This window comes from Sphaeramia orbicularis, chromosome 9, assembly GCF_902148855.1.
Source record: "Sphaeramia orbicularis chromosome 9, fSphaOr1.1, whole genome shotgun sequence".
Classification (NCBI taxonomy): domain Eukaryota; kingdom Metazoa; phylum Chordata; class Actinopteri; order Kurtiformes; family Apogonidae; genus Sphaeramia; species Sphaeramia orbicularis.
In genome coordinates this window covers 53301957-53315877 of record NC_043965.1, presented here as the reverse complement: position 1 = coordinate 53315877, position 13921 = coordinate 53301957, and the positions used below count along the sequence as shown (strand labels likewise).

At 38.0% G+C, this 13921-nt stretch overlaps 1 protein-coding gene across 2 annotated transcripts; it reads left to right on the top strand.

Moving 5' to 3' along the window:
- The first annotated feature begins 7150 nt into the window (after window positions 1–7150).
- Window positions 7151–11541, top strand: LOC115425630 (doublesex- and mab-3-related transcription factor 2-like). Of its 2 annotated transcripts, none has more exons than XM_030143290.1 (4): window positions 7151–7324; window positions 8091–8515; window positions 9894–9996; window positions 10259–11541. In XM_030143290.1, the coding sequence occupies exons 2-4, from the start codon at window positions 8132–8134 to the stop codon at window positions 11329–11331; spliced, it is 1560 nt and encodes a 519-aa protein (XP_029999150.1). In that variant the 5' UTR covers window positions 7151–7324; window positions 8091–8131; the 3' UTR covers window positions 11332–11541. The 2 variants fall into 2 exon arrangements, with proteins under 2 accessions (XP_029999150.1, XP_029999151.1); XM_030143291.1 differs by lacking the exon at window positions 7151–7324 and adding an exon at window positions 7456–7599.
- Window positions 11542–13921: the final 2380 nt, after the last annotated feature.

Genomic DNA, 13921 nt, shown 5'->3' with positions numbered 1-13921 from the left:
TGATATCACAGAAGACATGTGGAGGGAAATTTGGAATGTGGCCAAAAAAAATTACTATCTGCAATTGTTCTTGGGCTTTACAACTTAAACTGTTACATAGAGCCCGCTTGGCACCAAACCGTATATCCAGTTTTAAACTGGGCTCTTCTCCACAGTGTTCTAAATGCAGAATATATGAAGGCAGCCTCACACACTGTCTATGGTCATGCCCCAACATTTAGGGATATTGGGAGTCTATCCTACCTGAAATTAGAAAAATTCTCAAAACTCACGTTGATTTTGACCCTCTATCTCTTCTCCTTGGCTTACCAAATAAGTGTATCTGTAACAAACGTAATAGGAAACTGTATAATATCTTAAGATCCTGAGCCTGAAAGAATATACTACTACACTGGACTTCTGATAAACCCCCTACTATTTCTGGATGGAGGTAGCTAATACTGGAGCACATTCCGTTTGACTTCTTGACATGTTTGGCACATTCTAGGATCGGCATTTGGAAACCCTTCCTGGACTATACTAAAGGAAATGTGTCCTCAATTCTGTCTCGAGCTTTCATCTGCTCATGAATGGACTTCTTGTCATATTGTATAGATATGAATGTGATGGGAATCTGTCTCTATGCTGACTGTGAATCTCCATTTTTGTTTTGACTGTGGTGCTGAGCTGTTTTGTTTTGTGTTGTTTTGAAAAATAAAAATTTAATAAATATATTCTTTAAAAAAAAAAAACAAAAAAAAAGTGAACATCAAGGCAGTATGTACATGAAAACACAAATGTCCAATCAGCTGAACACAACAGACAGTTATTTACCATACGTGTTTTTAACTTTCATTAAAAAGTCAGATTGGTCTCTTTTCTATTGATATGATCATCTTATAGTGTAAAGAGCTGGATGCCCCAGTTCTCCAGCTACTCCGATCTCTTGTCCTTCCTATTGCCTCCATGTAAGTGAGGCCTGTCCATAAGCTCATGTTGTTAGCCATGTTATGCTTGGTCTTCCTCTCCTTGTTTCCATCTGACCATCGAGTAACTCTCTTTGTAGGTTGTTCTGTATGACAATGTGGCCAAAAAATGAGTTTTTTTTTTATTTAGATAGTCTTATGTAGGCACAGTCTGGTGTTAATTCACATGACTACTTCCAGGTAGGTGACTCTTTCTGCCCAGGCAATCTTCAGGATTATTCTTGTATGTCCACATCTCAGACAGAAATATTCACCAACCATGAAGCAAAATTAACAGCAGACAGCCCATCCTTAAGGCTATTCCAAATAATAATAATATTTTTTTGCCACATTGTCAGAATAGTCTGTCATACTGTCTAATAACGAAACTAAACTTGAATACTGGCTCACAATGATAATCCCTCCATGTAATACACTTTAATCAAAGATCATTTTATTTATTACCTCCACCAAGGAACAGCAGAGGTTATGTTTTCATTTTGGTATTAACATTTATTCAACCAGGAAAAAGGCTCAATGAAATAAAAAAAAAAAATCTCTTTTGCAAGAAAAAAAGCATGAACAGAAATCAGTGTGCAGGCTGTTATTATGTATGTAGGTAATAGTTCCATTGATAAGCTTAGAGACTGACTTAGCTAACACCAACAACTGACCAGGTCCCTGCATAAAACAGACAAGGTTCACAAAAGCACGTAAGTGTGCATAAATACTAAATATTGAACCTTAAATAAACTATAAATCGATACATTTGTATTAGACAGGCAATAACAATTCAGGGACAGTGAGTAGATGTAAGAAGTGACACTGTCCACAGCTGACAGACGTGTCCTCCTGTTTGGTGCACATTAGCTGCTATAGATTTCAGTGTCAGAGACAAATGCTGCCCCGTCTGGTTTTGTCTTCAACTGCATGTGTTGCCGGTCCATCAGAGGCTAATTAACAAAACAGCGTCCCTAGTGATCCCACACTGCTCTTCTGTCTTTCCACAGCTCCTGTTACACTTTACAGCCCGCTCAGTGGGACACTTCCAACAAGATGCTGTTGTTTCAATCAGGCTAAAAGTCAACTAGACAGCGTGTGAGAAAGTGTCAGTGTCCGCCTTTTCCTCCAGAGTGTGCTCATTAGTCTGGATTAAATGGTTTTGCATCTATGCTTCACCTAAGGACATAACAATCATTGAAAAATCACACATAGACTCCTGTCTTCATTTGAAGTTAAACATTTTATGAGAGGAAAGGGAACACAATAAGGCAGCTGATCAATTTAAAGAGTTACAATAACTAAGTAACCTTGTACAAATTGTAAAGTCCTCTTCTTTTTTTTTTTTTTTTTTTTTTAGTAAACACGTCCTCTTGTCTTGTACCATGAATTAGGAGCTTGACAACACATTTGAATATTAAGACCTAATGTTTGGTTTTAGAAATTATAGGATATGCAAGACAAATTATATGCAAGATTATATGTAAGACAAACCATGAATTCCCTGTCAGATTTTACAGATACAAAGAGCTGTAAAATATGATGTTTTATCTGACTTCCTGCATCACAGTATAGGTCTGATGATATAAAATAAGATTAAGATCATACATAACTATCCAAGCTCCTAAAAAACATCCAGAGGTCAATGAAGAACCTAAGAAATGGCATCCACAGCCACATTATAGAGCCCCAAATCCCCTATGGTGACCCATATTTCCATGCCAGGATGGGTCTGCAGGTCAGTCTGTGTTCAACAGACATCTTCTCCTCCAGCTTCACTGAAAAATTTGAAATTTTTAAACAATTCATTAATGAATCCTGGAATCCCACAAATGACCCCCATCAATGTCTGGAAATCATTCAAGGTCAAATATCTTTTTTTTTTTTTTCCTGCAAAGCCTGGGATCCTGTCATGACAGCTCAGCTGGCTGCATCATATCATCTCAACTCATGATCAGGCAGAAACTTTTGAATACACACTCGTTATACAGTAATCATCACTGTTTATGTATAGTAAAAAAAAAAAAAGTAAAGAAAATAAAAACATACACTGTTGCTCATGAAGTTGGAATAACATATATTTACCTCTTCCTGTGAAATGATTTTGATGAGGTGATTTATTCTTGAGAGGTAAAATATAACTGGGACTCAGTATGTAATCATTGTACATGGTGAAAGGTGATTACTGATGTGTATAAACAGGAATAAAAAGAGGAATGTGTCTGAAAACGAAATTATTCCAACGTGATGGGCATCAGTGTATAAGCCTATATGACTGAACAGTTCTTTTTTTATTTGTATTTTTTTAGAGTTTATGGAGAATGACCAGAATATGTCTGTATAAAATTTACCCCAGAAGAAAAGAAAAGAAAGAGTAAAACCACGTTGAAGGGGGATATAGTTGAAGGGGGAAAACCGTTGAAGGGGGAAAACCATATTTACATTAATGTGGATCTACTTTCAACATTTTCTGCCCAATGAGGCCCACTCTCTATGGACCCCACGTCCACCCAGGGGTCAGCAGTATCCATGTTTGACGTGCCCACTGGGATCCCTGACCTCTATTCCCCTAAATCACAGGTGTTAAACATATGGCCTCTGGGCCAAAACTGGCCCACCAAAGCATCCAATCTGGCCTGTGGAATGAAAAAAAAATTACACTGAAAATATGAACAATCAAGGATGTCAAAATCATTTTAGTTCAGGTTCTACATACAGACCAATTTGATCTAAAGTGGATCAGACCAGTAAAATACTATCATAATAACCGACAAATAATGAAAATTCCAAATTTTTCTCTTTGTTTTAGTATAAAAAAGTAAAATTATATGAAAATATTTACATTTAGAAACTATCATTTCACAAAAAATGTGAATAATCTGAACAAATATGAACAACCTAAAATGTCTTAAGAGAAGTCAGTGCAATTTTACCAAGATTCTGGCTGTTTTTTAATGTTTTGTGTATTTGTAGATTCACTGTGACCAATAAGTTGTAATGTACATGTGTGAATGATAAACTGAGGCAGGATATTGGTAAAATTGCATTTATATTTCCGAAGGCATTTCAGGTTGTTCGTGTTATTCACATTTTTAATGAAACTTTGTAGATGTAAACAAGATTATAATGTAATTGCACTTTTTTCTGCTGTTCATATTTTACTGTCCACTTCAGGTCTCAGTGGGCTGAATGTGGCCCCTGAACTAAAATGAGTTTGACACCCCTGCCCTAAATGATGTCTGGGATTCCATGAAGAGACCCCCAGAATCAGCTCCAAGGCCTTCATAAGGAAGAAGAAGAAGAAGAAGAAGAAGAAGAAGAAGAAGAAGAAGAAGAAGAAGAAGAAGAAGAAGAAGAAGAAGAAGAAGAAGAAGAAGAAGAAGAAGAAGAAGAAGAAGAAGAAGAAGAAGAAGAAGAAGAAGAAGAAGAAGAAACAACTCCTCACCCCTCGGTCGTTAATGACCCACGGACACAGACAACACATTTCACCTGGAGGGTCGTGCTCGGCGTGGATCCTCCTGTCGGACCGTCCGGGTCTTGCTCTGCGGATCAAAGCATTCCTGATTGGGCCTCGGCGGCCCGGGGTGGCGGCCCTCCCCTCCGCCGTAAATTACCCAGAAGTGGCAAATAAAGCTGCACCTGCGGCTGTGACGGCTTCACCTTCACCACATGGAGGAGCGGTTTTAGCCTGTGTCCTCATCTGGACGAACCGGCGGAACAGCAGAGCTCCACACACAACTTTATGAAGACCAAACATCTGCACCTTCACATTTCACTCAGGGGGATTCCTTTGCCTTCGTCTATGCTCTAAATGTTAAATCAGATCAGATAAAAAAAATCCTATAAATATTATTCTTATACTATATATATATATATATATATATATATATATATACACATACATACATACATACATATATGTATGTATGTATATGTGTATATATATATATATATATATATATATATATATATATGTATATCTCCATATATATATATATATATATATATATATATATATATATATATATATATATATATATATATCCATATATATATATATATATATATATATATATATATATATATATATATATATATATATATATATGGAGAGAGAGAGAGAGAGAGAGAGAGAGAGAGAGAGAGAGAGAGAGAGAGATAATGGCTCTAATTTTATTTCACAAACCCACTGCCTCATTCACCTACATTTGAGAACAGGCTATAAAACTCCCGAAAATGGATTATTAACGAGCACTAATTATATAAATAGACTACTATAGCCTATGTTTACTACTGTTTGATTTCTTGTTACTATTTACACTTTAAGAGTTTTTTTAATCGTAATTTTAATTTGTTATGAGGCTATATAAATTTCCTTAATTTCGATTACTTTTTCGTTGTTTCTCTCTTTATCTCTGTTTTTGGAGCAAATGGAACTTTGTCAGTCAAATATTACACAGACCTAGGAGAGCAGCTTTTCGTCAATACAACACTTTGGCGGAAATGACAACATAAATTGTATTATTATTATTATTATTATTATTATTATTATTATTATTATTATAAAGTTTTGTTTACTTCGATTTCAAAATAGCCTACCATTCAGGGTTCATAACACTTAACCTGCTGTTTTTTTTTTTTTTCTTTTTCTCATAATCGAACAAAAGGCTGTCGTTTTGTCAGTTACCACGGAACAAGGGCACGGCACTGAGTAAATCCTGCGTGTCTTTCGCCACTCGGGATTCAGTCAGTAAGTCAAACAAAGAGCACGGTATAGGTCGTCGTTACATTCCTCTTGAAAATGTCTGAAGTGCTGCAGCCACACCCAGACATGGATCTAAAAAATAAAAAATGGAAAGGAAAAAAAAAGGACAAAGGCCAGCAACAACAAATAGTATTTCACTTTCAACCGCAAAACATACAATTCAAGATGAATATGAGAAGTTTTTCGGCTAATCTTTATTTCCAGGTATTACAAATCGGATTTAGTTTATACTGTCCGTGGCTGTCTGATCAGTTCATAAAGGCTGTTGCCGTCATGGATGGAATTCTCCTGCATGCTGACATTGTGTTTTTCCTTGTGTGTATTTGTTGTGTAAACACTTGTGGCAGGCCTGAGGACAGACTGTAACAACCTGCGGGACGTTTCTCACCTGTCTGTACACATGCATTAAACACTTCAGATACACATAGGACATGACTACAGCTACAGCTCAGCTACTGTATGATCCTGATGATGACAATCATCTTAGACTACACCAATAAACTGGGGCCTTGTTTTCTATTCATTTACTTATAGGCTGCTTAAGATTCTTAGAGGCCTATATCAAAAATTACAAATAAATAAATAGGCATAAATAAAGTTGAACAAAATAGGTTACTTAATACTGGAAATGTAATTTTGAACATATTTAGACATATTTTATGAAATACGAAAAAATTAAATAAAAATAATAAGCATGTTACTGTCTTTACACTAGGCTACGTGTCAATTCCAGACAGATAAAACCTGTTGGCACTATAAAAATTTTAGATAGACCTAAATAATTTTGGACTGCAGCCTACTTTCAGCAGCCTTTACATTCCCGCTGCAATAATACGTAATATTTAGGCTTAGCAAACAATAGGATACAGTCATCATAAGCGTACATTGTGAAGCATGAGGGTTTTTTTTTTTTTTTTTTTTTTTTACGAAAGCCTGGGCATCCTAAACCCATTTGACTGCAAATCAGTAGGCTATATAATTTACATATTGTCTATTGAACTCGGCATACCCAATGTGTTTAACAATATCGCTGATTTTAAGAAAAAAACAGGGAATGAGAGGCGGACCTTTTAATATGCTAATATTATGCTACTAATTCATCTCCACATCTCTGTTAAGCAGGCCGTGCCGTTTGTAAGTGGTGTGTTCCACAAGGTAAAAAGGGCTCCAGAGCCACAAGTGTTAGTTCATTCGTTTGGCACCAGTGTATACATTAAATAAAAGTAGCCGAACTTGTAATAAATGTGGTGTTTATTTCTCGGTGCCTCGGACTACTCCTGAAAAGTGAAATCCCACAAACGCAAATATAATCTAATGTACGCAAATGAACGTCAACTCAGAGAGGTCTGCTCCGCCCACACACAATGGCTCCCGCGTGCGTGGAGAAGCAGCCAATCAGATGGCTGAGACGGCAGAGTCAAAGACTTCATAGAAGTGCCGCTCCGCGTCTCCTCCTCAGATTAAAGTTGGATTTTGTCAACGCACCGAACAGTCTGTCACCAACTCACCTGAAACCAGCCCAGATCCTTACAGGGCTCCTCTGGACCCGGTCCCGGACTGATTCTGGGATTCAGCACGACTTGGCTGGACTGGACATCTGAGCCAACCTCTGGAGGTAAACTCGATTTTTCTCGCGATTTATTTGGTTTACAGCGGTGAGAAGAAAAGAGATGTGGACGAGGTCACAGTGGAGAGGAAGTGTTTGAATTAACGTCCTGAATTAGCCGGGCTGTTGACGAGGAAGGACACAAGCAGAACAATTAAACAACTCCTTCCACTTATAGGCGGAGATTAGTTCGTTTTGACAGAAGTATCATCAATTTAATCCGAATGAGGAGGACGCGCGTGACGTGTCTAATGAGGCTGGGATGTACTGAACATTAGCTGAAGGTTTTTTTTTTTGTTTTTTTTTTTTGCGTCTTTCTTTTCTCTTCAGAGTTATAAAGGTTATAAAGTTATAAAGGTTTTCCACCTTAAATAACTGGCTGCTGGAGGTGCATGAAGTACGATTAAAACCATTTTGCGTCTTTTTTAAGTCTTTATTTACTGAACTTATTAGTATATTAAAGCCATTCATGGCTAACCCTTGAAATAAAACCAATGTTCTAATAGGCCTATAGTCAGCTACAACCTACATTTAAACAGTATTTAGCCTGTTATTTTTTTTAGGGTGGACGAAAGTTATTAGGCCAAAGTATTTGTTTATTTGTCTAAACGATAGCAGCCAGTTTGTCTAATGAATGAATGCGTTTGTTCGTGTGGATCTGCTCTGTCAGAACATCTGACACTCACTTTCTTCTGACTCGGCCTTCTCTTGCGGCTCTGGGCTCTAATTCAAGTCCGTTCACATGTGTAACCGTCTGTTTGGATTTCCTTTGCAGAATTAACCTGGGGGGTAAAGCCACAGGAGGACAGGGCAGACATGACGGACGCCGCCAGTTGCGAGTTTGAAATCGACGTGGAGAGCCTGGAGACCGAGAGCGACGACACGGTGGACTGTTCGAGCCGCCCGGGCTCGGCACCGCTCGGTCCGTCCGTCGCTTCGGCCTCAGAGGAGGACGCGGACAGCGGCAAGGCGGAAGACGGGAAGCCGGGCCCCAGCGGCCTGAGCTCCGGCGACCAGAGGAAGCTGAGCCGGACCCCGAAATGCGCCCGCTGTCGCAACCACGGAGTGGTGTCCTGCCTGAAGGGACACAAGCGCTTCTGCCGCTGGAGGGACTGTCAGTGCGCCAACTGCCTGCTGGTGGTGGAGAGGCAGCGGGTGATGGCGGCGCAGGTCGCGCTGAGGAGGCAGCAGGCCACCGAGGTAAGAGGAGGGTCCGGGACTGTGTGTGGACTGGCTGAACACTGCAGTCTGAGCCGGGCTAAAGGGACACATTCACACAACTGAGGTGCATTCAAATGATTTTAGTTATCGACAGCCCACAAATTGGTTCACACGGGAAAATACTGGAATATAAAATCAAAACAAATAAATAGGCAATCTTTGGTGCAAATCTCATTTCACACATAAGACATTTAGATTTGGAACGCACTAAATTGCATGCCTCCAAATGATTTTATTTCCTTATCCACTTTAGCAGCATCGAAGTTGCGTTTTGTGTGGATTTCCAGATAAAATTAGATTAGATGAGTCAACCGTTTTGTCATTGCAAAGGTACAGACAACAAACAGCTGTTTGGCATCCAATCTGAAGTGCAAATAATCAGAAACTTAGTGCAGATATTTAACAACTAAAATAATGATATTTAAAGGTGTTTTATCTTAATGAACTGCTGAAATCTCTTGGATGACAGATGAAGAACTCTTGGGGGAAAAAAAAAATCCAGTTGAACTTTATAAACAACCTGAAGATGAATAATGACATGGACCAGTGAGAATTTACATTTTAACTTATTGTATTTTTGTATGAACAGACATTAGATGGCATTTTATTTTATCATACACATTAAACAAAGCAGGACATGTATACATTTTTTTTCAGTCGATAGCCATCAGTGTTATCGGTGTACTTTTAACTCACAAAATAATTTGTGACCATTAACTATTTGTAAAGGATATGGCTTTAATATGAATTACATTAAGTAATTAGTGGATCAGATCAAGATACAGATCAGTGTCCCTCTGCTTGTGTCACTGAATGAATATGAATTAGGTTGTTGAAGGTGTGAGATCATTTAGGAATCCCTACAAATTAGAAACCAGTGTTACCTATTGTAGCAAAATTTACAGAAAGAAACGCAGATGTGTTATCTCTCCACACATAATCTTTCCACATTTAAAATCTTCTCAGATCATTGTGCTTGTGTTGAATTATAATTACTGCCTGCGTCCAAACGGTTTTGTCAGTTTTTTGCTGCTCATATTCATTGTGTTTATTATTTGTAAATAAAATCACATAAGCAAGTAAGTATTATAAAACAAGCCATTTTGAATGCTGTCTGGACTTTTTACTCCTTAGTTTATTTGCAATGTTTGTGAAGCCATTTCTGTAAAAAAAAAAAAAAAAAGAAAAAAAAAAATCTGTATGTGTAAATAAATTATTGCTTAAAAGGGATACTTAGACTCTTCAAACACAGATGTGACGTGAACCTTATCTGAAACAAATCACTCTCTGCTTTTAGGATAAAGAAAAAAAAACATCTTCAAGGCAAAGTTTTAAGTTGTTTTCTCTATTTGTTTAGGATAAGAAAGGGATATCTGGGAAACAGATTCCGGCAGAGAGGAGGACAATATATCAACGACACATTCGACCATCCACCATGCTGGCTAAAAGCATCTTAGAAGGTAACTAAGATAAGTGACACTGTGAAAGCAGTGGCTGTTAAAGGTCCTTTCCCCATTTAGCTGTGGTCGCCCTCCTGTGCTGGTATAGCTTGGGTCTGTTACTCCATTAACACTTTAAGTTTGATTTATTCATAATCATGTTGCAGGTATGCATGCTTTTGGTGTCATAAACATTTCTCTGTGCATGCTTGACATGAGCTATAATCTAAAACACACTGCCTGCTCTAAGCCTTAAATTCAATGGCTGCTCTCTTTCTGACAGGATACCGTCCGGTGCAGTCGGATTCATTTCTTGCAGCCAACCCATCCCTGCCTCCTCCGCTGAGTGATCGTATGAGGAAGAGAAGGGCCTTTGCAGACAAGGAACTGGAAACCATCATGCTGGAACGCGAGTACAAAGAGCGAGAGCTGATGGACAGCCAGTCCGCTTCACTTCTCTTCCCCAACAGCATGGTCCACCACGCGGCTGAGTACAACTCATACAAGACGGCCTACTCGCCCACAGCACCTGCCGAGTCGCAGTCCAAAGAACTCTGCAACTTCCTGGCTCCCAATTGCCTGGACCTGCCCATGCAGTATCCTACTGGATCAGCCAATGTGGAGCTGATCTCATCCAATGTGAGCGTCGCCACCACCTACCGCCACTACCCTCTGCAGCCATCACGGGGAGGCTTCATGATGTGGCCCCGTGGTGCTGCCAACCTGGGTGATGCCCTGCTATACCAGCAGTGTCTGTTCAATGCTACAGCAGTCCAGAACATGAAGCCTGGAGCAGTGTGGGAGCCCAAGATGATGCCTGCCGAGAGTCAGCCACCGGAACAGGACGCAGCTGCTGCTCTGGTCTCAAAGCTGGAAGGGTCCCGAGCTGCTGCTGCCGCCGCTGTGCTACAGGACTCTTCTTCAGAGCTCAAACATCCTGGTTCTGTCGTCAGTCAGGGGAGGCAAAGGGAGTGTTCGGCCTTCTCCCCCCCTAAGAAGAGCTTCGGACAGGCATTCTCACACAACAGCTCCCAAAACTCCAGCCAAGTTCTGAACAAGCTGAGCAAGGACAAGCAGAAACTGGGCTCCTTTCACTCTTTGATCCAACACTCGCTGAGTGAAAAAGGCAACGGCGACAGTTCTCCGTACTGCAAAGAGCTGTTAGAAGAGGCAGCCCGTAAATTCAGGGAAGGCTCTGCCAAAGACATTCAGAGTGTTAAAATCACAGACAGGTATGCCAAAGACTTCCTGTCAAAGCCTGCTGTGACAAAGATGGCCTCTAGCGAGTCCCTGTCCTTCTCGGTGGAAGCTATTCTGAAAAGACCCACACCTGCCATGAGCCGAGCATTCCATTAACTTCTGTTACTCTGTTGGACGATGGCAGGGTAGGACCTCTCCAAATCAACACATAGGCACTAACTGCACCAGAAATGATTTTCCACAGTCTAATATTAATGTACAGTATATATTATATTTTACATGTGCATGTTTATTAACTTTATTGTTGAGAGTATTTAAACATTATCCCAATGATTTTCTCATGTCAATAAACTTTTTAAGACTGAACTCTCTCCATAAAAAACTTGAATTTCTTTCTTAAGTTTCCATTCATAACTGAACAGATTGTTTAGGTCAGAAGTTAGTCCTATATTGGCTAAAAGCAGGTTATTATTTTTTTCCCTCATAAACCTAAATGAAACTGGTCCTTAGGAACAATGACATATTAGAAAAAGGGGCATTATAACCAATGCTGTCATTTCTTGGTGTAAAAATACACACAATATCCACTTGAGTGTACTTGCTAAATAAGCCAGCTTTTGTAGTTCATGTTTAAATTTGTCTGTGCCCACTAAAATTAAAAATATGTATGATATGTATATTCAGTTTGCAGTGCATTTTTAAATACATGTTCCTGATATTAGTTCAATCTAGAAACTTTGAATAGCTAATTGGTTATCACGTACTGGATAGATTTCACATTTACAAGTAGAGTCTTAGAATTATTTTAAGCACATATTAAAAAGAAGTCTGGCATGCTTTATTTTTAGTTATTAAATGCATTTTTGCAGCACACATTGTAGTCTGCAGTGGAAGTTTTCAGCCTTCATTTCTCATTTGCAACATTCATTTAAAGTACCATATGCTAATAAACACCTCGCTTTTTACTTGATATGAACTAAATATTGTGTGCTTGTTTGTTGTTGCATTTATACAGAAATACAAACCATGCTAAAACACATAAATTAAGTAAATGTAACAGTGAACATGTAGACAGTCTAAGTGTTCAGAAGTAGAAACGTGATATGAGTCCATCAATGTGGGCAGCAGCACCTCATCCATTTAAGATGCTTTTCTCCATTTCTTCAGAGTTATGGGTTCTCACTGAGTGTGTGTGTGTGTGTGTGTGTGTGTGTGTGTGTGTGTGTCTATGCTGAAAGACAGCTCCAAACATGGGTTTCACATGAGCTGCAGAACACTGATCCGTGCAATAATGAACAAGATGAGAGACAGCCTAAAGGAAAAAAAGGAACCACTAATCTTTTTTTTTCTAGTACAAAAGTTCACATTTCATCAACGTGAATCTGCAGCTGAGCTACACTGCTTGTTAAGACAAAAGCCCACTTGACTTCTTTATCCTTTTATTGCAGAAAACACGTGTCATGACCAGATGATGGATCTGTTATTATTTTAGAGTCCCGGGTCTGGGCTGATGGTTATGTGGTCAAGCAAGAAAGAACAATAGCGTGTGTTCTACAGTAGATATCTAAAAATACATTTTTTCATTCCCATTCCAAAAAAAAAAAATCACCATTTCTATGTTATTATTGTTTAACAAGCTACTTTTCAAATTATGAAAAAAATCTACATGTGGTGTTTCTACTGATACATTTGTTTTTTTTAAAGAAGGGAATAGTTTGACATTCAGTAAATTCATATGTGCTTTAACTAATGCTAACATTGTATCTGGCCAGTAAATATGAAGATGTTGGCTTCATAACTAACGTACTAAGCCCTTAAACTTACTGGTCTACATTGTGCTAACTGTACAACTGACAATTACAAATTATAAACAATTACAGTTATAATTAAAAACTGCAAAAATGACAGTTTGTCAAAATGAGAACATACAAATAAGGTTACCTGACTAAAAATGATACAGAGTAGTAACTTCCATTTCTGGTCAATTAATGCCTATGTCTAAAACAAAATAAATAGTTTACACTTCAAGGAATATTGTTATTTGCTTTACTGATGCCAAGTGAATGAAAAGGCAGGTAGCTTAGCTTAGCATAACAAAGAACCACAACTTACCTGATTAACATGGTAAACATTTGTTTTTGCTCATTTTGTATAAAAATAAAAATGTTAAAAATGATAACTTGACACCAATGACAATATTATTTCACTTAAAAAGTTTTTAAAACCACAAATAAATGGGTTTAAATATTCATTCTGAATGAACAATTTATTATTTGCTGTTATTAATTTCTAATGAATAGTTTGACATCCCTGAATTTTAAAAAAAAATATATTCTTGTAATATTCTTATTATTCCATTTTCACCGAAGTATAAAATGTCAACTGGTCGTTTATACAAAGCAAGGAGATATCCAGTCACTTTTGGAAATTTTTTCAAAATGTTGAATTTTGTAAAAAAAAAAAAAAAAATAAAATAAAATAAATAAAATAAATAAGTAAGTAAGTAAGTAAGTAAGTAAGTAAGTAAGTAAGTAAATAATAAAATAATAATAAAATTTTAGCCAAGAGCCCTCAACTCTTGCTTCAGAATTTTTGAGCATGTTTATATTTTCAAAACTTTGTAAACAAACAACATAGCGAACTGTAATACACACACACACACACACACACACACACACACACACACACACACACACACACACACACACACACACACACACACACACACACACATATATAGTATATA